Source organism: Sus scrofa, chromosome 15 (genome assembly GCF_000003025.6).
Source record: "Sus scrofa isolate TJ Tabasco breed Duroc chromosome 15, Sscrofa11.1, whole genome shotgun sequence".
NCBI classification, from domain to species: domain Eukaryota; kingdom Metazoa; phylum Chordata; class Mammalia; order Artiodactyla; family Suidae; genus Sus; species Sus scrofa.
In genome coordinates, this window is record NC_010457.5 from 60,267,868 (window position 1) to 60,295,245 (window position 27,378).

Sequence of the window (27,378 nt, forward strand, 5' to 3'; positions counted from 1 at the left end):
TGATGGCACTAGAGGTGTTCAGTGTTTGTGAATCGTTTATTTAGAAATTGCTCGTGGGATAGAAAATGAAGGGGGAATAACTAGAAATAATCTGACCATTTGGGGGGAAAAAAAAGCTTTGTTGAGTGAGAGTTTGTGTACTATGAAATTTACCATATTTTAAATAAAGGGGAACTATAGATGGATGTCTCACTATAAACCTTTTCCCTCTCTTTTATTTTTATTTTATTTTTTGTCTTTTTCAGGTCATACTTGCGGCATATGGAAGTTCCCAGGCTAGGGGTCAAATCAGAGTTGCAGCTGCCAGCCTACACCACAGCAACGATGGATCCAAGCCACGTCTACAACCTACACCACAGCTCATGGCAGTGCTGGATCCTAAACCCACTGAGCGAGGCCAGGGATCAAACCCCAGATCTCATGGATGCTAGTCGGGTTCGTTACCACTGAGCCACCACGGGTATTAAACAATTGTAAAATATATATTTTCATTAATAAGGTGATCTCTTGATAATATTAAGGTGATCTTTCGCATTTCTAAATCTGTAAGCAAGCAAGGCCTGAGTGGGCCAGGAAGAATCTTGTGGTTCCCTATGTTGGAGAAATGCAAATTTATGTGGGATAAACAAATGGTTAACAGCTGGCCAGTTGTCAGTGTTGTGGAATACTAAAAAACTCCATTTGGGCATAAGCACTAATCTGGTTAAAAAGATTTAGTAGGCAAACATCTTTTGAGTTGTATGTCGAAAAGAAGCTGATAAGAATTGTTCTGATTTCTTGACGAATTTTTGTTTTTGTCCTTCTTGGGCTGCTGTATATAAACTTTTTCTGTGTGTCAAATATAGTATGTGTACAGGAAAGGTTGTGAAACTTGAGAATAGCATAATAATTAAGATAGAGCCAGTACCTGTGTGACTACTACTAGGATCAAAAAGTAGAACTTTGCCAGCCTCTCAGGATTGAACTGTATTTCCTTCCCCCACCTTGGCCTTGACTATCATTTTTCCTGCACTTCTCCCACCGCGTGTGTGTGAATGTTTACACCACCTGTGTGTGGGTCCCTATCAGCTACTATTGAATTTTGCTTTTGTTCTATAAAATTAATCACTTGGGTTTTTTTGGTCTCAACATCAGATTTATGAGACCCATCCACTTAGGACCATGTGGTACAGTTTGTTCTTTTGCATCAGAATGTAGTTATATATGAGTATAATATAGTACTTACCACTTTAAAGTGTGGGCCTTTGGGTTTTACCCAGTTTGCTGCTGCTGCTTCTGCTTTAGACATTATGGTCTATAAAACGTGATTCATGTGGGCATGAGTTTCTCAGTGTGTCATCTCTCCATCCACAGAATCAGAATGAAAGTTGCTAGAAATGCAGATTTTTTATTTTTATTTTTTTGTCTTTTTAGGGCCACACCCACAGCATATGGAAGTTCCCAGGCTAGGAGTTGAATCAGAGCTGCAGCTGCCAGCCTACACCACAGTTACAGCAACGCAGGATCCGAGCTGCGTTTGTGACCTACACCACAGCTCACGGTAACATCGGATCCTTAACCCACTGAGCGAGGCCAGGGATCAAAGCCACGTCCTCATGGATACTAGTTGTGTTTGTTACTGCTGAGCCATGACAGGAACTCCAGAAATGCAGATTCTTGGGTCCCACCCCAGATCTGCATTCAGATATCACCTTGGGTGTGTGTGTGTGTGTGTGTGTGTGTTTGTGTATAATATGCTTTTCAATGATTAATGCCCCTGTTCAAAATATTTTGGGGTCTCTGATTTGGGAACTGCCTCACATATGCACACACACAAATACCCACAAGCTCACTGCAGTCTCTTAGCATTAGATTCATTACTCACTTTTGAAACAAATTAATTTTATCTAGTTTGTGTCAAATTTTTGGTAATTTCAAAGATAAGTATTCAAAAGAAAAATACTTGCCGACATTGAAGATATCCAAAAGAATATGCAATAAACTGAAAATCTGTTAAAAGAGGACCCTCAGCACAGGTAGGGCAGAACAATATTTCCAGAAGGAGAGCTGCAGAGCCCCACCAAAAGCAGATCAAGCTCTGGAGTTGGGCAGACATGGGTTTGAATCCAGTGGTATCCCTGACTTGCTGTGTTATCTTAATAACAAGTGGATTTCTCTCAGTTTCAGTTTGCTTCCATGCAAAGAGGGGATAACAACATAAACTGTAAAGATTGAAAACCAATGCCTGTTGGCAGCGCCACAGTCAGACTGCAGATGGGTTTTGACTTTGGGTTGGCAGCATGAGTCTGTATATATGGGTGATTGCCGTGCCTTCGTAGCTTTCATGCTTTTTACTTTGACCTTTGTGCTTCCTGCAGGAACGATTCCAGGTGAAGAATCCTCCCCATACTTATATTCAAAAGCTCAAAGGCTACCTGGATCCAGCTGTAACCAGGAAGGTAAGATGGATTTGTTTCCACTTCGTGTTGTCCCTTCCTCATTAGCAAGCAGAATCCTTCTGCACTGGAGGCGACCTCCCTTCCTCTCCGTTACAGCCTCTGCCAGAGCCTCCAGGAGAAAGAACAATCTGGAGTTGTTGGAGCTGGACAACATGAAAAGACAAAGAAAGCCATCCTCGTTTGAGAATGTTTCAAAGAACTTTCCTGGGATGGGAGTCCTGTCGCCCTGATTGCTATGGAGTCACTGCCCTTTTGTGATTACACAGGGCAGTCAGTTCAGTCCAGAGGCATCTGGGACCCCAGAGAAGCAGGCCTAGCTGAGAGAATACTTCCATGCCTTGGTGAATTTCCAGAGACCTCGAAAAATCACAGGGGCTTTGCCATCCCAGCTGTGCACTCCCATCCTGTGTTGATGTTTTTAGCAGCTTCCCCTGCCCCAGCCAGGCCCCTGACCACAAGAAGGTAAGGAGAGAATAGCTGGTTCCATTCTTAGCAGACTCTCTCCTTTACAAACAAGCCCTTCCTTGTCCAGCCACACAATTAGTTTAAGCTGATGCCTCGTGGTAAAGCATGTAGCCTGGCATGGCCCTGCGGGCCTGGATCAGTCCTAGGCAGAGCTGTCTTGGATCAAGATGGGTAAAGGGCTCATCACCAGACAGCGCTTGTTTTTCAGTTGACCTTCCACAGCTCCTGCTTTCAAGGCTGCCTTGAAAATATCTTGAGCTGAATTTCCTCTTTTGTTTCAGTGTGTGATTCATGAGGGAAAGGCACACTTTTCCTAGTTAGCCTCTGTTGCCTCTTGACTCTCATCTGTATTTTTTTGATCTCCTTTTTCTTCATCTTCTGCTTCCATTCTAAACACTGCCCTCTCCTCTGCCAAAAGAAATCAAGCAAAGGAGAACAGCTACTATTTCCTTTTGGACGTTTCCTGGCCCTTTGTCCTGTGGCTGCTCTGCAGACAGGCAGAAGTAAAATCTAAGAGTGATGACACAAATGGGCCATGGACCTTTTCTGTGACCTAAACGCTGTGTGTGACGAAAGCTGCTCTTCTAAGAATGCACCTGACGGAGAATCCTAGTATTTTTCTTCCTCATAAATATGGCATGCAGATGTTTCCTTTTTTTAAAAAAAAAGAGCTTTTATTGGGCCCCCTAAATGAGACAGCTGCTTAATTCTTAATTTTTCTTGTCCCCTTCCCAAGGGATATAGTAGCCTTCAATTTCATTGGATTAGAGAGGGTTTAGAGGAAGGCACACCCACATACACAGAACACAGCCCAGAAAAAAACCAGGCTGTTTCTTTACACAGGAGTAGTAAGATAATATTCAAGAAATATTTTCAGAAATCCCCCAGCTTATAAGCCTTCTGGCTGGATGGCTCAGAGTCCGGCATCATGCTGCACTGGGTGTAGCAGAAATGCCAGTGTTTGTGCACAAGACCCAGAGCTTCCTTCCCCCAGAGTGTGTCCCATCCCCTGACAAGTGTTTTGACATTTGTCAGCTTCTTAGACTGCAGCCCAAGGCTCCACGAGGAGGAAGATGTCGGAGAGAGAGGTGGATTCTTCCTGGCCCAGTCCCTGTTTTCCTTTGGAACAGTTATTCCTGCGTTAAGACAAAGAATGTAAAATGAAAAACAACACATCAGCTGCTCAGAAAGTGTTTTGCTTCCTCGCAAATAATGTCACAACAAGGCCCAAGACAAAGGATGTCTGTTTGGGCTGACCTTTGTTGCTGAAATCTCTGCCCCAGCCATGCCTCTTCACCTGCATGGCCGTGCTTGACCAATGCCTCATCTTTGAAGATCAGTCATTCTGCTCAGAACAGAATTAAATGGATGTTGGATCAAGCATCTGTGCTTTAGTAAAAGTCTGTCAGGAGCTGGCAGTGGGGAATGCTCTGTTCCACTCAACGGAATTGTCATGCTTAGAGCCTGGAAAAAAGGAAATTTTGCTTGGAATAAGACATGGTACGCGGTTAAAATGAGTTTACGTTTCTCAGCTGTATTACAGTGGGGGGAAGAGATTTCCAGTCAGACTCTCAATTTTAGCCAGACAGTCTGGTCTTCCCTCTGCTGCATCTGGAGTCCTCAGGCACTGCATTCATTAATTTTTGGTTCACATTGAATAGAAGATACTTAATTTGCTGTCTTCTTAAAAAAAAAAATTTGCTTAGGCATATCCCATTTTGATTTTCTTCTAAGTAGTTTTAAATGAAACCCTGTAGGGCAGTGAAGGAAGAGCCTAAATTAGGTCTCTGTGGGACTGGACCTCTCCAGACTGGCCACCTTATTTAATAACTCAGGGTTCTCAGTCTGTGCTTTGGGGGCACATGCTCACTCACATCTGGCTTGGAGAAAGATGACAGGCCAGGGGGAAAGGGGTCTGGTCCTCTGTGGATGTGGCAGTTGTGAAATGAAACCTCTTGTAGGCGTCTCTGGGGCTCAGCTGTTTTGGTGGGCTCCTCCCTGGGCCTCCCAGAGAGCCCTGGGACAAGGGTGAGCACTGCTAATGAATAGTATCCGGCCCTTCTCCACCTCTCCCCCTCCGCTGGTTCCCACAGGCACACATACAGAGGTTCCCGGGCTAGGGGTTGAGTCGGAGCTGCAGCCACAGCCACAGCAGCTGGATCCTTAACCTACTGAGCGAGGCCAGGGATCGAATCCGCATCCTCATGGATCCTAGTCTGGTTCATTAACCACTGAGCCACGAAGGGCACTCCCCTTTTTGAAGTTCTTTAAAGCCTTCTGGATACATTGTAGGTATGCAGAGTGGTTGGCACTCATTGCTTACGTGTTAGAAAGTGGATGCTGAGACTTCCCCTCGGTCCAGAGTCCAGCTGAAAAAGTTACCAAGAGGACAGAATACAGGGCAAAGTCAGTTTAGTTCTACCTTAGTTATCCTAAGTTCTGTTTTAGTGCAGTTGTGCACCTAGTGCACAAATGCCTGATAAATGTTACCTGTAGTAAATGCCTGATAAATGTTACCTGCTGCTGTTGTCATTCCTGTTATCCCCAGTGTTTTTTGCTTTTTAGGGCTGCATGCATGGCATATGGACGTTCCCAGGCTAGGGGTCAAATTGGAACTGCAGCTGCCAGCCTGTGCCACAGCCACACCAACATGGGATCCTTAACCCACTGAGTGAGGGCAGGGATCGAACCCACATCCTCATGGATATGGGTTCATAACCCGCTGAGCCACAAGGGTAACTCCCAGTATCCTAGTGTTTTGATGGAGTTATTTTGCCTCTTAATCCTTCAGCATGTCCCCCTTTATACTCTGTTGGGTCCTCGGTGCTATCTTGAGTGCCCTTGTGGCTCCCAGTGCATGTGAGGGCTGACCTTGCCCTGAGGATGCTTGAGGCAGAGTTAGGGAACCAGCACAGGGTACAGGGAACAAGCCATAGCTTTGCATAATGCATCGTTAGGATCATTGAGTTGTTTTCTAAGGCTACATGGGCAGACAGCCCAAGACTTGTGACTCTGACATGGCACTGGCCCCTCAGGAACATCCAGCAAACTGGGGTGATTTGAGGGAGCAAATTGTGTGCTGAGTCCTGTGAGCCATAGCAAATAATTGAAACAGGGGTGACTTTAAGGACTGACACGTAGGTATGTCACTGAATGTTACTGTATCATAGGGTAGAGAAAAATAATCTGCTTACTCAGAGACACTTTACACGCAAAATAAGTCATTTTCCCCAGTCCTTCCACGTAAGCTGATTATTATGATGAGGAAAATTTGTGTGCTTTGCAAAAAAGAAATGTGAGAGAAGCCCCCTATAGAAGCAGAAGATATTTTTTGTATTCTATCATACTTATTACAAGCAAGCTGAAGTTCTAGCACTTGCTAAAATATGTTTTGTGAGAATATGTGTTCTTGAATTATAGAAATTCAGACGGCGTGTTCAAGAATCCACACAAGTGCTAAGAGAACTGGAAATTTCTTTAAGAACCAACCATATTGGGTAAGTGTGCCCACTTAACACTTTAGCTCTAAGGCTTTTGGATGCTTGACAGAGTGACTGAATCATATCATTAAGCTTCCCTCCTGTCCATTATCAGTTTAGAGGCTGAGGTTTAGGTGGGTGGAACCTCTGCTTTTAGTTCTCAAATTGCTTGCTGTACAAGAGTCAGTAGAAGCAGGACAGACAGTCCATGATTTGGGACATTTGTAACAATTGTGAACCTCTTTGCTTGATTGCACAGTAATTCCCTGGGAAGTCGGGAACTCCCAACAAGTAATGTAGATGGAGGTCCTGGGAGATCTTGAAGCCTTCACTGGTGTTTGAAACTGCTTCATTCTTTTCTCAATACTTTGGCCAGAAGGGGACAGAATCTGGAGTGATTGCCACTTGACACACCTCCTTACACTTAGATACCTGATTCTGAGTCTCTTCTTCCCACCTCCCAATATTTCAGGACCACGAAGTGCAAATCCACGCTGGAAAATAAAGTTTGGGGAATCTCTGCACTAAGTGCTTCTAAAGAGTTTTTCATGCAACAGCAGGGTGGCTTTGCCTTGGGCAAGTACAATTTCATTACACACCCCCTTACTTCCGAGATGGCAGAATTGTGCAGTACCTTAAAATAAGATGGTTTATCTCTAAGGCAGAATGATGCCAGTCTTTTGTTTTATAGCTTCAGTTCTTCCTAAAGTACCTGTTTAACATCTGGCAATTATTTAACCCCTCTGGAGTTTGACTCTGAGATTTACAAGGAAAAGACTGTAGACTTTAGATCTTTTAGAATTTTCCTCTGTGACAGCTTTATTGGAAATGAAGTTTTTCATGTATATTACATTGTTGTTTTACAGAGTATTCTGTAAAGTAAATGTATTACCTAAGTAACAGTTCACATCCATTTCTGATTGTGTTTGGTATAAGCCATTCAAATGGTTATTTTCCAGTGATTCCAGAATAAACTTTAAGTCATAGAAATGCAAGGTTAATTTATAGCTCCATAGCTTGGATGACAATATTTCCTTAAGGATAATTTCACACATTTGTAACCTCGAGAATGAAGTATTCAGAGAATGAACTGATTCTAACCTTAAGTTGATAATCACCTTTGTCCCAGAAAATGGACTGTATATCAGTGGATCATAGTGTCATGAACATAGAAGTGGAAGAGAAATTAAGGATTGCCAAGTCCCTCATTTTAAGGACCAGAGAAGGTGAGAGTCATGCTCAGAGTTTGCAGCTGTAGGGCCAGTTGCTTGATTCAAAACGCTATGTTCTTTTTCTTATATATCCTAATCTGGCAGCTCTTTCCCTGAAAGGAAATAAGATAATCAGGTCTCTGGTTTCAAAGCAGTGACGCTTGTCTATTGGGGGTAAAAGTGGTGGTGATTTAATATAGTTGAGCATCCACAGCTTAGGAAATTCAAGTCCTTTCCAATATTTGTGGATCAAGACCTAGATTCCATTTGGTAAAGTCCAAGCCCATACTGTTGGCACTTCTTCTGGACTGAAAATGGAGGGAATGAGCTGTAGCCAGTATTTTCTACCAATTGTCGAAAAGCATTTCTTCAAGCATTGCTGAAGTAACATGAAATTGACCATCAAATACCAAAGCAAGATGATCATTTCCAATACACGGTTGCCTGAATAGAAGAGCTCTGGTTGGGTGGAAGCCAGTGTAGGTCTGCAAGCAATTGGAGTGGTCTGTTGTTTAGTATACTATTGGCTTGTTGAAAGATTCTTACGTTTCTTTCATCTTCGTCAGTTGAAGTTTTCCCTTGTCTATTACCTGTGTGAGACACTCTGAAAGCTTTGGCTTTAGCAACAGAAAAATTCTTGGAAGTGCATTTTCTGGTTTTTAGGAAACTAGTTATTGACATAACCTTATGGGGAAGGAAACCATATACCAGGATTTTGACTGATCTGGCCTGTCCTGAAAACCCAAACTTAAACTGGACTCTTCTTTATGGAAACTAACTGGCTTGACCACATTTGACTGGGAAAACCTCTGATGAAGAGTTACTGAGTAATGTGAAAATAATCAATTACTACAATGAGGAATTCTGGGAATGTCAGGTGCTATATAGGGAATCCTTAGATTTTTTTGTTTTTGTTTTTGTTTTTGTTTTGTCTTTTTAGGGCTGCACTTGTGGCATATGGAGGTTCCTACAATAGGGGTTGAATTGGAGCTATAGCTGCCAGCCTACACCACAGCCACGGCAACTTGGTATCTGAGCCTTGTCTGTGACCTACATCACAGCTTACAGTAACGCCGGATCCTTAACCCACTGAGCAAGGCCAGGGATTGAACCCGAGTCCTCATGGATACTAGTTGGGTTTGTTAACTGCTGAGCCACGACAGGAACTCCCGGGAATCCTTAGATTTTTACTGCACTCTTTGAGGTACCATATTAGAAAGGTAACTGGGGAGTTCTTATCATGGTGCTGTGGGAACGAATCTAACTAGGAACCATGAGGTTGCAGGTTCTATCCCTGGCCTCATTCAGTGGGTTAAGGATCTGGCATTGCTGTAAGCTGTGGTATAGGCCACAGATGCGGCTTGGATCTGATGTGGCTATGGCTGTGGCATGGGACAGCCACTGTAGCTCCGATTGGATCCCTAGCCTGTGAACCTCCATATGACACAGGTGTGGCCCTAAAAAGCAAAAAAAAAAAAAAGGTAATTGGGTGCCCATTTACCTTAGGGAAGGAGTGTTCTTGGCTCATATTTTTGCCTCCTTATTATTTGACTTAGGTTACATTGTAAATACAGAGAGTTTATGTAACTTCTTATCTATAAAATGAGGCTAATACTTATCTCCTAGGAATGTTGTAAGAATTAAATGTGATAACTTATGAAAGACCTAATAGAGGGCATACTATGTAATAATTATTGAATATATGATAGCTGTTACTTGTTCTTACTGGAAATAATATATCTAAGAAAAATTCAACAATATTGAATAATACATCCCTGAAGAGATCCATGCACAGAATGTTACATTCTCTATTTAAAATGAACCACATGCCTCAGAGTGTGTGATTCCTAGAAATTAAAAGGAAGAATTACATTTAAAATATATTTGTCCTGAAGAAAAAAATTATTTTTTGGCATGTACTTTCATTTCAAGGTTAAAATCTGGAATTTTTCTGAGATAACATCCCAAGCTACAGCTTTGTCAAGCAAAGGGTCTGTTGTGAGTTTTGATGGAAGCCTAAAACTCAGTAAATGGAACTGTCTTCTAACAAAGTTAATTTTTTTTGAGCCAAATTGAAATGTGAATTGGACTACAAATAATCTCATTCACTTACTCTTAGGAACTATAATAATAGAGAAGAATTGGATTACGATTTATACAGGCCCTTGAAATGACTTGAAATACCCTTGAAACACTTAGGCTGTGCGGTGCAAGGCAGATATCCTGATTTGGATGTCAGGGTGGTTAGATTCTGATGGTTGTGAGCCGATTAGGTTGACGGGCTTTAGTCTATGAAACTGGGGTGGAGGTTTGCTCTCCTTGTAGGTAATTTATTTCAGTAAAACTTCCTATTACAATAGAAAACTACTTTTCACCGGGAGTGTGAAGTCATAGAAGTTCTGAAAGATGCTTGGTTCACGTGTCTCAGTGAAGGAGATGGGAAGAATGGGCGTGGGGCTGCAGGTGAAAAGTACAAATTGGCAAGGAGAGGAGACTGTTGAAATAGGAAGGAGCTGGGGAATGCGCAGCGAGCCTCTTCTCTCCTGCACTTCCTTGCTTCTTTGTGAAACAGTGAGCGACAGAGGAAACAGAAGAACTAAGGCTGGGTTTAAGCGATGTACAGCAGGTATGTCTGTGTGCATCAAGCTACCCTGTGATTGATGAATTCAGTCTTAGGTGGCACCTTTTGTTTTTGTTTTTGCCGAAGCATGTGAAAGTTCCCAGGACAGGGATGAAATCCGAGCCACAGTGGGGTTTTGTTTTGTTTTTTTCCATTTCCATTTTTTATTTGATGTTTCCAAACATCAAAAAAAAAAAAAAAAAAAAAATAACCTCGGTTCTTACACCAGTTATCTCAAATGAGACCATACAAAGCAATTTAAAGTGTGTACAACAATCATCCCCCTTCAGTTTTGCTGCTTGATGCAACTTGTGATTGACAGAAAATTGGATGGCATGTGCCTGGTTGGAAAATTCCACCTATTGACAAAAACAAAAGTGATCCTTAACCCGATGCACCACAAGGGAACTCCTAGACCCTTGCGTTTTGGAAATCCTCAAAATCATAATCATTTTGCCACTTATTAAGCACTGTATTTGGCAAGTTAAATGTGTTATTTATTTCTTTCAGAAATCTTTTTATTATTGCCCTTTATCTCTGAACCTCCATTTTGCAGATGAGGAAACTGAGAATCAGCAATTAAGTATCTTGCTCAGTCAAGTCCACACAGTGGAAGAGCACTGAGGTTTGAACCTGGAGATGTCCAAATCTAAAGCCTGTTATCTAAACCACCAGTCCTTAAATTTTTTTGTTTCAGTACTCCTTTACTCTCAAATTATTTTGAATATCAGTAAGTTTTTATTTATGTGGGTTTTATCTATTCATGTTATCATGTTGGAAGTTGAAATTGATGAACTTTGGATATATGTATTTACTAAAATGTATATTTAGCAGTAAATATTTAAGAAATGTAAATATATAAATAAAATAAGCATAAGATAACACAAGTAGCATTTCATAAAAAATACCTATCTTCCAAAGCCAAAAAAAAAAAATAGTGACAAGAATGGCATTGATTTACATGTTTATAAATCTCTATAATGGCTCACTAATAGAAGGCAGCTGGGTTCTCATATCTGTCTGCATTCAGTTTGTGGTGATGTATTTTGGTTGATGTATATGAAGAAAACCTGGCCTTAAACAGATATGCACTTGGAAAGAGGAAGGGTTTTTAAGTAACCTTTTCAGATAATGGTGGCTATTCTTTGATATTAAACCAAAATTCAAGATACACATTTGGAAAAAGGAAGGGTTTTTAAGTAACCTTTTCAGGTAATGGTGGCTGTTCTTTGATATTAAACCAAAATTCAAGAAGTGGTAATTTCTTAAAGTTAGTTACAATGTGGAATCTGAAACCATTGTCAGTGGGCTTTTGTACTTTGTTACACTAAAATCCATTGTGCTCTCTTGCTCTTGGGTATTTTTACCCATGTGTAATTTTGTAACATCATCAATAGGTCATTTGGAAAATTTCGTTTCACTGAGTTATCCTGATCTTTGAAAAATTTTGCAGTTCCTACTGATGCCTGTAGCATCTCGATAAAGGAGACTGGCCAAGGAAGTTCACCATTTGTCCGTTCATCTTGTGTATCTTGAGTCTGCTTTGTTTGTAGACATTTAAAGCCGGTTATATCCTTTGATATTTTTTTTTCTGGATGAGAACAATGAGGTTCTAAGATTTGGGGGGCAGAGAGAAAACAATAGCAACCCGGGAACAAAGCTTTGACCTGTCCACAGTAAAAACAGTAGCTATTGGCGACTGCATTTAGAGCCCTTCCTCAAGTAAGTTTCTTTCCAGAGCTATTTCTCATTATCACTGTCTTTCAGCTCCTAAGCAGCTGCTTTGGAATTTGCCTAAATTGAGATTTGCAACATATGGTAATTATATCGAATCTGTGAGGTTCTTAGTAAGTGACTGTCAAGAGTCAGAAAAAATTCTACTTTCCAAAACCTGTAATCGCCCAATTTGAAACTATTTGCATTTTGGCAATATATTAAAGTATGTGTAGGGGTTCCTGTCATGGCTCAGTGGTTAACAAACCTGACCAGTATCTATGAGGACTCAGGTTTGATCCTTGGCCTTGGTCAGTGAGTTAAGGATCTGGCATTATTGTGAGCTGTGGTGTAGGTCACAGACGCAGCTTGGATCTGGCACTGCTGCGGCTGTGGCGTAGGCTGGCAGCTGTAGCTCCAATTTGACTCTGAGCCTGGGAACCTCCATATGCTGCTGGTGCCGCCCTAAAAAGACCAAAAAAAAAAAGTGTGTGTAGGATGCACAGGGTTGCAAATGGAAATCAACTATAGGAACTTCAAATTTATGATATGTCATGAATCCTATACATAAATATACAGATTGGGGTATCCATATTTTTATGCCTTAAAGATACTGCTTTGAAAATAGCCCTTATTTCATCTCTACCTATTTCCATATTCTGTCGTTTCCAAAGAACTTCATGCTCACCTCTGTTCTCTCCCAAACAGAATATCTTAAGTGAAGAAGGGATAGGAACTGAGAGGACCTGGAGAGGGGGAGTGAAGGCTGTTCCTTTCTTATCATCCATAGCCCTTTTGCTGAGATGAGTTTACTAACCTGCTGTCACGTGACAGAGGGTAAGGTAGTCAATTGTGAGGGATCAATATCTTATTCATTCATAAATCACCTACCGAGGTCTGGGCCAGATCAGGGATCCAGGTAGGATCTCACAGTTTGGAAAAAGAGGTTAAGGGAGTTCCAGTCGTGGCTCAGTGGTTAACGAATCCGATTAGGAATCATGAGGTTGCAGGTTCGATCTCTGGCCTTGCTCAGTGGGTTAAGGATCCGGCCTTGGCATGAGCTGTGGAGTAGGTTGCAGACGCAGCTCGGATCCAGCATTGCTGTGGCTCTGGTGTAGGCCGGCGGCTACGGCTCCGATTTGACCCCTAGCCTATATGCCACAGAAGCGGCCCTAGAAATGGCAAAAAGACAAAAGAAAAAAAAGAAAAAGAGGTTAAAAAATGAATTCAAATCTCTGAGGCAGGACATATTACACTCTTACCTACTTTTTAGGAACTGGCTCCTGACTTTCACTTCAAAATTCATTTTTAAAGTGTTCTCACTCAAAGTTAGCAAGTTGGGGCAGGGGCATTTATAGAGCATTGAACTGAAGTAAAAATTAATAGGCTTTGTCTCTGCATCACAATATGTGCATATTAGTACTTTGGATCAAGAGAATTGTAGCTCTGGCTGTGCATGGCTGTTTCCTACTAATTCATTCTTCTTCCATCCTCTTTTTTATTGTGATTTAAAAATTTTTTTTTAGTATCTGTGAGTCATTTGCCTCCAGTTTGTGGCTGAACTTTCTTTTTCTTTTTTTAATTCTTTATGGCAGCACCCCTGGCACATGGAAGTTTCTGGCCAGGGATTGAATCTGAGCAATTGCTGTTGCAATGCTGGATCCACTAACCTGTTGTGCCAGCTGGGGATTGAACATGCACCTCTGTAGTGACACGAGCTGCTGCAGTCAGATTCTTAATCCACTGTACCACAGCAGGAACTCTGTGGCTAAACTTTCTAAATGGGATGGAGGTGCTAGTGGTTGAGGCAAGTCCTTAGGGTTTCCTGGACCATCTCTGCTGCTTTTTTTTTTTTTTTTTTTTTTTTTTTTTTTTTTTTTTGGTCTTTTTAGGGCCGCACCTGCAGCTTATGGAAGATCCCAGGCTAGGGGTTGAATTGGAGCTGCAGTTGCTGGCTTATACCATGGCCACAGCAACATGGGATCCGAGCCGTGTCTGTGACCTACATCACAGCTCACGGCAACGCCAGATCCATAACCCACTGAGTGAGGTCAGGGATTGAACCTGAATCCTCATGGATACTAGTTGGATTCTTTTTTTTTTTTATAATGATTTTTATTTTTTCCATTATAGCTGATTTACAGTGTTGTGTCAGTTTTATGCTACAAGGTGACTCAGTCACACATATGTGTATACATTTCTTTTTTCTCACATTCCAAAGTCAATAGTTTGCATCTTTTAACCCCAAATTCCCAGTCCATCCCACTCCCTCCCCCTCGGCCACCACAAGTCTGTTCTCCAAGTCCATGATTTTCTTCTCTGTGGAAAGGTTTATTTGTGCCCTATATTATATTCCAGATATAGGTGAAATCATATGGTATTTGTCTTTCTCTTTCTGACTTACTTCACTCAGAATGAGAGTCTCTAGTTCCATCCATGCTGCTGCAAATGGTGTTTTGTTCTTTTTTATGGCTGAGTAGTATTCCATTGTGTATATATACCACATCTTCTTAATCCATTCATTTGTCAATGGATATTAAGATTGTTTCCATGTATTGGCAATTGTGAATGGTGCTGCAATGAACCTGCGGGTACATGTGTCTTTTTCAAGGAAAGTTTTGTCCAGGTATATGCCCAAGAGTGGGATTGCTGGGTCATATGGTAGTTCTATGTATAGTTTTCTGAGGTACCTCCATACTGTTTTCCATAGTGGTTGTACCAATTAACATTCTCACCAACAGTGCAGGAGGGTTCCCTTTTCTCCACACCCTTTCCAGCATTTGTTATTTGTGAACTTATTAATGATGGCCATTCTGACTGGTGTGAGGTGGTACCTCATAGTAGTTTTGATTTGCATTTCTTTAATAATCAGTGATGTTGAGCATTTTTTTCATGTGCTTCTTGGCCATCTATATATCTTCTTAGGAGTTGGATCCTTAACCCGCTAAGCCACAGTTGGAAACTTCTATCACTACTTTTTAGAGGCAGTGTCTCAAAATTCAACCAGAAGAAGCTATAGTGGCTGCTTTTTTCTGCTCCTAAGTTAGAGTGGTCTTATGGGACTGACATAGAATATGTGAAATCAAGATTGCTCTCAAAAATCTGGGCCCTTCGGTTAATTTTCATATTAAAAAGACCCCCATGCCCAGCTCTGGGGATTCCTGCTGTGCACCCATTACTCGGGGCCAGTTGAATCATGCAGTTAGAGGCAAGAGGCCTCATAGAGGCTAAAGGGCTTGAATTTCAAGAGCATGGCTGGTTGTCTGATTTGATAGTTAAGTTTCAGCCTTTTCCTAGTCTCCTACCAGTTGTAAAAAAACAAAACAAAACAAAAACCCCTATTTTTAAGCTTTTAATGATCAGCGCTTAAAAACATCCAGGGTCTCCTGAGATCTAACCACATTGGGAGTAATTGAAAATAAATCAAATGAAAATAAGTATCTAGAAGCAGATGCTGTGAGATCATGTATGTGGTTGTTTTGAAATGAAACTTCAGCTTCTACTAGTCGCCAGCCCCTGTCGTTCTGGGAAATTCCATAACAAAGCCACTTTGTAAGACCCAACAGGTAGTGTTTTCTTTGCCAGTGTTTCCACTCTAGGACACTTTTAGATTAAATATTATATGCTTACACGTGGCTCTGTTAAGTACATATATTTGTGATAGCCTGCCTGAGGCACTTGGGGGGAAATATGAGGCAAGCGGTCTACTTTTTCCACTTTACCGTCTTCTGAAACTACGCATTATGCAGTTAAGACTCGAAAGGCTGAGCTTGAGGATAAAACAAACAGAAAAGTCCCCCTATAAACAATAGATGAAGACGAGGCATTCTGAGTCCTGATAGGAGATCTGATTTTTTTTTTTTTCCCCTTTAGGGCAAAAAGTCAATGGACGGTAAAGACAGTAGAATTGTCCCACTGTTCCAATAGGTCTCAGAACTGGTTTCCATAGTAGCCATCGTCCATCCATAGCTGGTGGACCTTGTTGGCTCGGTGTTCACGGAGGAAGGCAACCACTGTGGAATGCTGTTGGCAGATGCACTCCAAGATTCATTTCTGTGATAGTATAACGTTTTACTCATCACTAGTTGGAGCTTCAAACATAGGGGAAGGCTTAACGGGGTGTCACATGTTTTTGAAGGTGGGTGTCCTGGAGGAACTCTGTTAACAGGTGCTGATACTCAGTACCCAAAGGTTCATTCTATTTGATCACTCTGCTTCATCTAGGAGTTGTTGTGAAGAACAAATAAAATTGTGTCAAACTGCTCAGTGATCTGTATTCAGATTCACCATCCAAATGTCCGGTGGATGATCTTAAAATGAATTTTTAAAAGTCACGTCTCAGCTTGGATAATGGTGCGCGGTGCCTGCGAATTTTTGCAAAGGTTTTAACATTCATGGAAAAAATTAAGCAAATCATTACCCCTATTGAATTTCCAGAAGCCCATAAACACTGGTCTCTCATTGGCTAGTGGAATGTTTTCTCCAGCTTAGTGTGCCAAGGGGTTGAATGTGGATTTGGAATCAGGCCTGGATTTCGGTGGTTATGTCGTCATGTCCCTTGTCTGCCTGATTCCCCGTGCAGACTTGGCTCCTTAAACAAGCAGGGTATGGATCACTGATGGTGGAAAAAGTACATTTAGCAAGTTCCTTTTTTAGCAAGTTCCTATATTATAGGTTGAGTCTCCTAAGCAGTAAGATACACGGAAGGCACACATGTACATATGCCTTTTGCCCACTAGTCGCACACATTGAAATGCTGTGGTTTTCTTGGTTGCTGTAGCTCAAAGCTCCCACCTCCTGGGATACAGTCTAGGCCCTTCTCCATAGTTTCTTTTCAGGCAATGAATGTTTCTGGTGGACAAACAAGTTTTCACTGTGTCCTTTTCATGGTAGAGCATGTGGTGAACTTTGCCAATAATTTTTTTTTTTTTTAACAGATGGGTCAGAGAGTTTCTGAATGAAGAAAACAAAGGTCTTGATGTCCTAGTGGAATATCTATCATTTGCACAGTATGCAGTAACGTAAGTAAAACTTGGCCTGTTTCTTTTTAAATTTTATGTGGTCACAGAAGATGCAGCTTGGTGGTAAAATTGGATACCACACTGAGGGAGAAACGTGAAGCAGATGTGGTAAGGTTTAAGGAGGTTTGTTTCTATTTGAGTAACTAAAGGCAAATCACATAATTGTTACTAGAATGCTTTTAAGGGCAAAAATGAAACAGGGGAGTAAAGTCACCCTTAGAAAAGTCCTTATTTCAAAAAGAATTGCTTTCTAGTGCTCAGGTTACGTATACCCATATGGTAGAATAATCTAGCAATTACTGGAAGAGATATATGATATATTGTTGAGTGGATAAAAGCAAGTACAAAAGAGTGATTCCCTTTTTATTTAAAACAACAACAACAACTTGGAGTTCCCATTGTGGCTCAGTCATAATACATCTAACTAGTATCCATGAGGATGTGGGTTCGATCCCTGGCCTTGCTCAGTGGGTTAAGTACTTGGCTGCTATGAGCTGTGGTGTACGTCACAGACATGGCTGAGAGTCTGTGTTGCTGTGGCAGAAACAGATACCAAACATAGTGGGAGTGGAGGAAGTAGGGTGAGCAAGAGGCTTTCCCTTTTTACTTTATGTACTGGTACTGTTTTGATTTCCCCTCCATAAGGGGAAGGGGGAGAAATGGGACAGAGCAAGAAAATAATTCATTTATTTCACCTTGCTTTTGAACGTAAAATATTCTCATTTGCTAGGCTTCTGGAAAGATTTACAATAGGAATGAAAAGTGTATATTTGAATGAAACATTCTCTTCTCCACATTTCCTCCACTAATCAAAACCTATTCCAGTGTTCACAGATACACTCTCCCACGCACAGACTGAGGAAAGAATACTGTGTTTTTAATTTGACAGGAGGACATTTTTTGGCCCAGGTGGTGTTTTTTTTTTTTTTTTCCTTCTCCACTCTTCTTTTCAAAGCAGTGACTTGTTTTTTTATGTTGCCCCACTTTAAGAAAGTCCTGAGATCTAACCCGATATTATCTTAAAATCCTTATCACTTTCTTGAGAATTTGTGAAGAGAAAGCTATGATTATTCCTACCTCATAGGTGTGGAAACTAAAGGGTTAACTGAAACTGGTTTAATGAGTTTCTGTTTTGATAACTCTTGTATATTAGATGGAACAGAGTAAGAAAAACCAACAGATACGTTCTTATCTTCCTGAGAAATTGTCCTCTGAAATAAATAATTCTAGTTTTTATAGCATACGCTTCCAAAGGTCGTTCCTTATTCTCCCTCCATCACATCAAAACCTGCTTATCCCCCTTACACTTCATGTTATACGACAAGACAGAATAGTAGTATTATCCTGCTGCGTATTTTACAATCCGTAGGAATATTTAGTAGGGAATTAAGAGACAGCCAAGAAGCTCCAGGAATAATGGAAAAGAGTTGCACGTGGTCTGTAATAGGTTTGCTGTAATCAAACCTTTACCTCAGTCGCAATAGAGCATGTGAATCAGCTTTCCCACGTGCACCTTCCCATTAGACCAACAGGAAAAGATAGTATGTCTGTGAGGGAGTTCTTCCAGTCCTCAGGCTAAGAGCAAAGAAAACAAAAATTGGAAATCAGAGGTTTGGGTTCCTAATTGTCTACCTTTCTTGTTTTTTTCCCCATTAGCTTTACATTCTTTGATGATTTGTTTTGCTTTTGTTTTGCCTTAATTGGTTGAAAAGTTATATATAGGTGCATAATTTATGTTCTTCTTGAAACTAAATGGGCTGAAAAAAACCGTCTTGACTATTTTGGCATGTGACACCTTTCTAGCCCATATAATAGGAAACAACAGACCCACGCGCCATCCTTAACACAGAAGCTTCCCAAGGGGCATGTTTCCTTTTTCTGCTCAGTGAGAGCTGGGGTTGAGCTGAGAGGGGTGTAAGGAACACAAGGGGGCTGCAGGGAGACTTGGCAAGAGTGGTAATGACATGAGAGATTTAGGACTCCCCCTAGCCTTACCTTTTCCAGCATCAAGCGAGGGCTTCAATTTTTCGTTCTTAGAATCTGTTTGATTCCTCAGTTCTACCTCTTTTCTGCTTCCTAAGGCTTGACAAAATTGTTAGACCCATTCAGTGACTTTCTACCTCAGTCTCTGTCATCTGGATTAGTATTTAATAGGTGGAAAGCATCACCTCGTTCACAGATGGTTGTTCTAACCAAATGCTTTATTTTGGCCGACATACTCATATAAAAAGTCATAGTTATTATTGCCAGTATGTATTGTTGATGTTTCTTCCATGATAGCCTCCAAAATCTTCCAGATGATATTAATTATAGCTGCATTCTGTTTATTCTCTATCTGATCAGGTGTTGCTTGGTGGAACTCTGGGTAGAGAGAGTTGATAGAATATTTTTTGAATAATGCAGAGCTACTGGCTTTGGAAGGGGAAGAATGCATAGAACACAAAGGCCTGTCTGTTTAAAAATTTGTTCCTAAAATTATACAAGAATGAGCAATTTAACTTGCCATTTATTCTAACATGGTTAACATGAGTAATAACCTCAAAAAATGTCAGAGAAACAACAGTCCTACTTTAAAGAGCACCGCATTGGGAAGAGATTCCAAAATCAAAGCAAATTCATAACTTTGCAAGTAATGTATCACATATGGTTGGAAAAGTACACTTGCCAACACACTAGGAGAAAATGCTCGGTGAAAATTGATGGGTTAGGAATAAATTAGTATGAGCCTAACATACTGACTTGGTAAAGCAAAACGAAGACAGCTCTAAGATCTCCACCCCCCCACCATAGCTTGTTAGTAATCGGTAAGTTGGCAAGTAACCCATCCCTGTTTGTCATTCTGTATTTTCAAAGCTAACACTCGGTCTGTGAAAATTTGCTATATTTCCTTTTCAGTTTTCTTTGTTTGCAAAAACTCCCCATATTAAGGTGCATGTGTGTACTAGGAAAGAGCAAGTTATGCACGTCTGTGTATCTGTATGAATGTGAATTGTTAAGTCTCGAGTGGTGTTTCTCTCTTGTTTTAGTTTTGACTTTGAAAGCGTGGAAAGCACGGTGGAGAGCTCGGTGGACAAATCAAAGCCCTGGAGTCGGTCCATTGAGGATCTGCACAGAGGAAGTAACCTGCCTTCCCCCGTGGGCAGCAGTGCGTCCCGCTCTGGAAGACACTCTGCACTGCGGTGAGTGCCTTGATTTCAGAGAGGGGCAGGCATGGTTGGCTGTGCCAGGACAGCGGGGGTCCTTTGCTTCTCTGGGGCATCATGGGTCTTGTATTGCGCTTACCTTGCCCCAGAGCAGTTGCATTGTTGTCAAGGATTCCAAGTGCAAGTTTCTTTGGGAGTTCATGGGACCATCCCTTGAGCAATACTCAAGGGCTTTAAATAGCTTACTGCAAATACCGTGCCTTCGTTTCAGCCAGAAAGAAAATGTTGCTGCCAAACAATCCAACAGAGTAAATAGTCTCCATCAGCAGATAAGTTTCTGAAAGTAGGGAGATACTGACATCCTCATTTAGGCTCTGATTCTTGGGTAGAGGCAGCACATTGAGGTCTGAGAATATCAAGAACTTTGCTCTTCAAACCCTATTCCCCTCCTCCTTTCCTCCGGTGGTAGCTCAGGTGTGTGTTCTGTGGGGTGTGTTCTTGGTCATAGGCTCAGGATTCTGTAGTGATCATTTCTATTAATGAGATGCCTTTAAGCATCAAATGTTGCTTTGGTCAGGTGTGCTCTCAGTTGTCAACCTTCTATTTCCTCCTAAGGATTCCTCTCCAGTCTTTCCTGGCTGAAATACCGCTGTGCTAAGGGAAGATGGGGGATGACCACCTGTATTACTAATGGGGGTAATAATTATGCCCCAAGGTTGTTCATTGACTCGTACCTACAACCATTGACTGAAAAATATTTTTGAGCTTTTATCATTTGCTAGACACTGTACTTAGAGTCAATATGTGTGGGTGGGTAAATCAAAACTCCTGCCTGCCAAGATAAGAGTTATCACCTAAAGCAAGTTTCTAAAGGATTCTGTGTTCCAAGTGTTTAATAAAAATGTTTATTAGTAAGCCCCTCATTTCCAAATGTTGCTTGCTCTTTGTACCTTGGCAGTTTTCTCTCACTTATTTCAGGCTTGATCTGGCAAGTTTTCATTGTTCCTGAGAGTGTTTAAGAGCCCTCTGGGTATTGGATCACTGTAGTAGAGTCTGTGTGTCAAATCAGTGAGTGTGTGGCTTTCAGACCTTTTGCATTTGCTCTCTGCTTTTTAGGGCTGCACTCATGGCATATGGAGGTTCCCAGGCTAGAGGCTGAATCAGAGCTGCAGCTGCCGGCCTCCACAACAGCTGCAGCAACACCAGATCCTTGACCCACTGAGCAAAGCCAGAGATCGAACCCACATTCTCGTGGATCCTAGTCGGATTTGTTAAGCACTGAGCCACAAAGGGAACTCCTGTTAGCTTTTTTATTACCTCTTGTCCCTTTGACGATTGGAATTTTTTGGTTGTGGAAAGTTAAAGTCTTCCTATCAACCATTCAGATTTTCCTTGATTGGAAATGCCAGAAATATTAGTGGCTTTCCAATGATTCAGTAATAATGAAGAACAACGTTTCAGTTCATCTCGTGGTATTTGCAATAGGGCAAGGGTCGTATAACCTACTAGTCTGCATCGACTTTACACAGGGACAGAGGAATATGTGGGCTGATTGGGAAGTTGAAGGAAGGCCAATTATACTGAAGAATTCCCTAATCACCTTGTAACTTGAATGGAAATTCTTAACATTAGTGTAGCTGTAATTATGTGTAAGGAATTTAATTGACAAAGTATGTTCTAACTTTTCCATCATTTCTTACCTGGAAAGTATTGTGTTGGCCAGCTACCACCTTAACAAGACTCCTTTTTGCTGATTAATAATGAATTATGTCTCTGTTCAAACTGTTGAAGACTGTTCATTGAGAGTACATTGTCTCTGGTAGAGTAGAAGAGTCAGGACAACAGAAGAAACACCCCAGGTCCCAAGACAGTTGTGATCCTGAACCCTGGACACCATTGTACAGTGACATTAGTGATCAGCCTGATTTGCCTCATAGTTGATTTAAGGTAGATCCCACTAGAATTCATTTTAAATTGGGAGAAAAAAAAAGGGGGGGGGGGAAAGACCCAAAGTATAGAAAGAGACGTGATGGAAATATTTAGAGAAACTCAGGAACTGTGTGACATTTCTGGTTGGCAGGTGTGCTCGAAGATGAACAACTAAGAAACCAGCATCACATTCTTCTGTGTGTTTAAACAGTTTCAAGTTCAGGAATGGAACATGGGTACTTCCTTTGACTCTTTCATGGGCTTTAGCACCTCAGGAAAACCAGAATAACAGTAACTTTCATGCCACTTGTTGGCCCTGAAGCTTGGGTTTTTGTTTTTGATTGTTTGTATGTATGTATGTATTGTTTTTTTAGGGCTACATTCACAGCATGTGGAGGTTCCCAGGCTAGGGGTCAAATGGGAGCTGTGGCTGCTGGCCTACACTACAGCAACGCAGGATTGGAGCCGCATCTTTGACCTACACCACAGCTCATGCCAACGCCAGATCTTTAACCCATCGAGCGAGGCCAGGGATTGGACCTGTGTCCTTATGGGTCCCAGTCAGATTCATTTCTGCTGAGCCATGATGGGAACGCCTTGTTTTTGATTTTAAACAGTGTGTATCAATGATAATCCAGCTGTGTGTGCATCTATTCGAATTCTGTATTTGGTCATTTGATAGTACCTCTGACTTTCTGACTTCTAAAAGCAGCACTCAGAAGTACAGGCATAGGGTGCATGCTGCTTTTCGTAAACCCAAAGATTGTTCACGTTGTTTTCTCCTCCTCCTCCTCCCTCGCTTCCCTTTTCTTTCTCTGCTTCCTGCACTTCCTTCAATTTTTATCTTTTCGTTGGCTGCCTTTTTCATTCTGCCACCTCATTTCTGATCGTCTCCTCCTCCTCTGCCTTGTCCTCTCTGGTCCTCCTGTCTCCTCTTCCTCCAGTTCCATTCGCCTCTTACATCTCCACTAGATTGGTTTCTCTGCCTGAGTATCTTCAGGTCAAATGCCACTCACTAGAGCTGCTTCTTTCCCAGTGGCCTCTGGAGCAGCTTCAGTTTACACACTGATGATGAGGCTTCAAACCGGAAAATCGATTAAGTCATGGGTAAAAATGACACCCGGTAGAGCCTGTAGTGCGAGGTGGCAGAGCACGGGAACTGTTCTCCATGTTATAATATGAAAATCCCATGGCCTCGTACTGGCACTCCATACTGGGATAAAGCTCAGTGCCTTTTAAACTTTGATACACTGTTATCATACTATGATTCTTCATTTTAAGAATTTGAACCTTTAAGATACACTACATTTTTATTAATAGTATAGGGTTTGGGTTTTTTGTTTTATTTTAAGGAAAAAAGGATACTAGGTCATGTTCTGTAGAGACAAATTATTTGGGTAGCTTTGTTTGCTTAGTATTGGTCTTCTGTATCCAAATATAGATTTTAGTTTCCTCATCTCTATCCTCCTTAATAATGTAGATTCAGTCATCATATCCTATATCACTTGGTAAAAGTAAACTTTTTTTTTTTTTTTTTTTTGGGTCTTTTTGCCATTTCTTGGGCTGCTCCAGCGGCATATGGAGGTTCCCAAATCGGAGCTGTAGCTGCCAGCCAACGCCAGAGCCACAGCAACGCAGGATCCGAGCTGCATCTGCAACCTACACCACAGCTCACAGCAACACTGGATCGTTAACCCACTGAGCAAGGCCAGGGATCAAACCCACAACCTCATGGTTCCTAGTTGGATTTGTTAACCACTGCGCCACGATGGGAACTCCGGTAAAAGTAAACTTAAAGGAAGAAACAAAAGTTCAAGAAATGTAAAATACTTTATAAATGGAGCTTGATTAAAGAAAAGGAAAATGCTCTGTTTTTAAAGAAAATTCTAATGATGCACACTCTCCTCTTTGTATTTAGACTTTATTTTTTCATTATTTAAAATAGATGATTAGGAGTTTGCATCATGGCTTAGCAGTAATGAACCCAATTAGTATCTATGAAGATGAGGGTTTGATCCCTGACCTCACTCAGTGGGTTATGGATCTGGTCTTGCCGTGAGCTGTGGTGTAGGTCGCAAATGTGGCTCAGATCCAACGTGGCTGTGGCTGTGGCTTAGGCTGGCAGCTGTAGCTCCAATTCAACCCCTAGCCCGGGAACTTCCATATGCTGTGGGTGTGGCCCTAAAAAGACCAAAAAAAAAAAAGATGATTAAACATTTTATGACACGACATTCACCTGGACTTATATCAACTATTAGATTCTGTTTTATCATAAATTTGTGAGGTTGGCCAGAAATGAAAATGTTCATCTATGTGGTAGAATCCTAAAATGTGCCTTATGAGAATAAGCTTAGGGTCTGGCGTGCCTTCAGTTAAGATAGATTTCTATTAATGCGGCTACAGGTCTAGCTAAATTAAATGATACTATATACACATATCTGTGCACAGTAGATTTTTGAGGACAAAGGTTGCATTAATTCAGATGCAGGAAAACCACTTAAAAGTTTAAAAATTTTAAGGATGTTGTGGTTAGGGGATCTGGCATTGCCGTGAGCTGTGGTGTAGGCCAGCAGCTGCAGCTCTGATTCAACCCCTAGCCTGGAAACTTCCATATGCCGCAGGTGAGGCCATAAAAAGAAAAAAAAAACAAAAACCCTTCAACTTCAGAATTCGACTTTTATCTGGTAGGCAGTAGAATGGGAAGTCATGTGAGGTGGTACATCTCTTCAGGTATATGGGGTGTGGTGAGTGTCCTGGATGTTGATTGGAGGAAAAGATTGCTGAGGCCTACCACATGAGGTGCTCAAAACTTAGAACACAGAGCACAGGCCAGGTATGAGGACATTCTCAAATTGACTGGGTGCTCAAAGTGCTTAAAAAAAAAAGAGAGGAAGTTTTGTGTCCGGTTCATTTGAGGGAGAATAGAATCATTAGTAGAAACTGAAAATCTGGAATCTGGACGGCATCTCAGATATCATTTAGTCCAACTCTTTGTTGGGAGGTACTAGCGGCCCAGCTCCAAGACTTCATTCTCTAAGCAGTTAGCACCTTCCTGCAGACCTATTTCCTGGTATGGGCTAACGGCCCATGTGCTTCATTGGCCTTCGCTGAAATAGACACTCCTGTTTATAGTAGTTTTCCTGATCTCTTTGTAATAGTGATCCTATTTAAAGATATGGGAACACCGACTCTATACCAGTTTGCTTATAAAGTAAGTGGTATCTTAAAAGATTTGAGATCTTTCAAGCTTTTATAAGTTTTTATTTCTGCAGTATTAATTTCACCTTGATTTTTTCTTTTTTTAAAAATGGCCACACATATGGCATATGGAAGTTCCTGGGCTGGGAGTTGAATCAGAGCTACAGCTGCAAGCCTACGCCACGGCCATGGCAATGCCGTGTCTTTAACTCACTGAGCAATGCCAGGGATTGAACCCACATGCTCATGGAGACTATATTAGTTCTTAACGTGCTGAGCCACAATAGGAACTCCTTACCTTGAATTTTAATTGTTGAGGGAAGAAGATCACCTAACCTCGTAAACCATTATAGTGTCACATTAAAAATGTCTTTGAATTCTATAATTGAAAGCTAAAGCACTTTTATCTTGAGTCCCAACAAGGAGATGCATCTCTATTTTGTTCATTCTCCAGCTTCTATAAATTAGGAATATAATTTCGGAAATGTTCATTATTTCCCCTTTCTTTTTCTCCCTTCAAACTACAAAATCAACTCAGATCTTGTATAGTTTTCATGAGTGAGAACTGTAGTCTATATTTTATTCTACATGTATTCCTTCCCTTTAACTTTGTTCTAAATTTTCCCTATGGAAAGATCTTGAAGAATTGGCCCTAGCTGCCAAGGGGAAAAACGATGAAGGAAAAAAAAAAATTTTTTTTTTTGGCCATACCCACAACATGCTTAAGTTCCTGGGCTAGGGATTGAATCCAAGCCACAGCAATGACTCAAGTTATAACAGTGATAATACCAGATCCTTAATCACTTAGTAGCTTAAAAAAGTTATTCTCAAGACTTGAATTTTCTTTGTTCACTAGATGAAATGGCAGATGCTGATTACAATTTTCATTAACAATTTAAAAGGAGAGAAGATACTATGAAAGAGTGGCAGAAAAAAAGAATGATGAATGATGTGGCAATCATTGTAGGCAACCCCTGAGTTTGAATTCTGAGGGAGGAGAACTGTTGAAGACATTCCTTAACCTGCTAGACTGTTGATCTGAAGAACCAAGGCTGCAGAAAATGCAATGACCATCTATAACATCTTACAACTTTTCTAAATCTCTAGACTTTCCAAAAATAATCTGTAACTACAAATTCTCACTTTTCCTTTTCAGCACATTTGTAAGCAGAAACAAATGAAGGTGTTAGGTTGTTGTGTTTCAGATTTTTTCATTTCTTTCTTATGTGGTGTCGTAAAAGAGAAAAAATGTACTTGGGTTAAGAATGTACATCCAGATCCTCAGCTCAGAATTTATTGTAATGACCTTGCTAACGAACAGGTGACAGTTTTAATTCCAGCTTGTGGGTCCACTGAACCAGGAGATTTGTCAGGTATTTTTCACTGTGAGAGAGACTGACCTCACTTATTCCATATCTTTATTGGGTCTTTCCTCCAATAGAAAACTGACTGAAAGAGGCTATGTGGAAATGGAAAAACAAGTCACTTGGCCGTGCTTGACTGGGGATCTGTCTCACAGATTCTCAGATCGCATCTAGGACCTGCCTCACCTGTTGTGAGATTAAATTAACAATTCCTTTGGAGCTCCTGTCATGGCGCAGAGGCAACGAATCTGACTAGGAACCATGAGGTTGTGTGTTCGATCCCTGGCCTCGCTCAGTGGGTCAAGGATCCTATGTTGCCATGAGCTGTGGTGTAGGTCGCAGACTTGGCTTGGATCTGGTGTTGCTGTGGCTCTGGCCTAGGCTGGGGGCTACAACTCTGATTAAACCCCTAGACTAGGAACCTCCATATGCCATGGGTGCAGCCCTCAAAAGACACACACACACATATATATGTATGTATATGTATATATGTATATATATAAAATAATTAATTAACAATTCCTATAAAGAACCTGGCACTACAGTGAGTAGTCAGCAAGTTTTAACTATAGGATTGAGGAAAATACTGAAGCAATTTCCCATAGCTATGGTCTAGTACCTTCATTGGCAAGATTGCATACTTACTATGTGGAGGGTGCTTCACCAAGTGCTAAGGATACAGAACGATGTATTGAATAATATATTTGGATATGATTTGTGACGGATAAAGGGCTTTTTCATACTTACATCATGATATCTTCCTGAAATATTTGGGAAGTGTTCAAGAGTTATTAGCC

The 27,378-nt window shown here is 41.2% G+C and overlaps 1 protein-coding gene across 1 annotated transcript in view; it reads left to right on the forward strand.

Annotated features, from left to right (window-relative positions):
- Positions 1–27,378, forward strand: part of FMNL2 (formin like 2) — a 330,367-nt gene that overhangs the window by 213,568 nt on the left and 89,421 nt on the right. Inside the window, 4 exon segments of the mRNA XM_005671848.3 lie at positions 2,358–2,438; positions 6,324–6,400; positions 16,864–16,947; positions 19,974–20,126. Coding sequence (XP_005671905.2) covers positions 2,358–2,438; positions 6,324–6,400; positions 16,864–16,947; positions 19,974–20,126 — 395 coding nt within the window.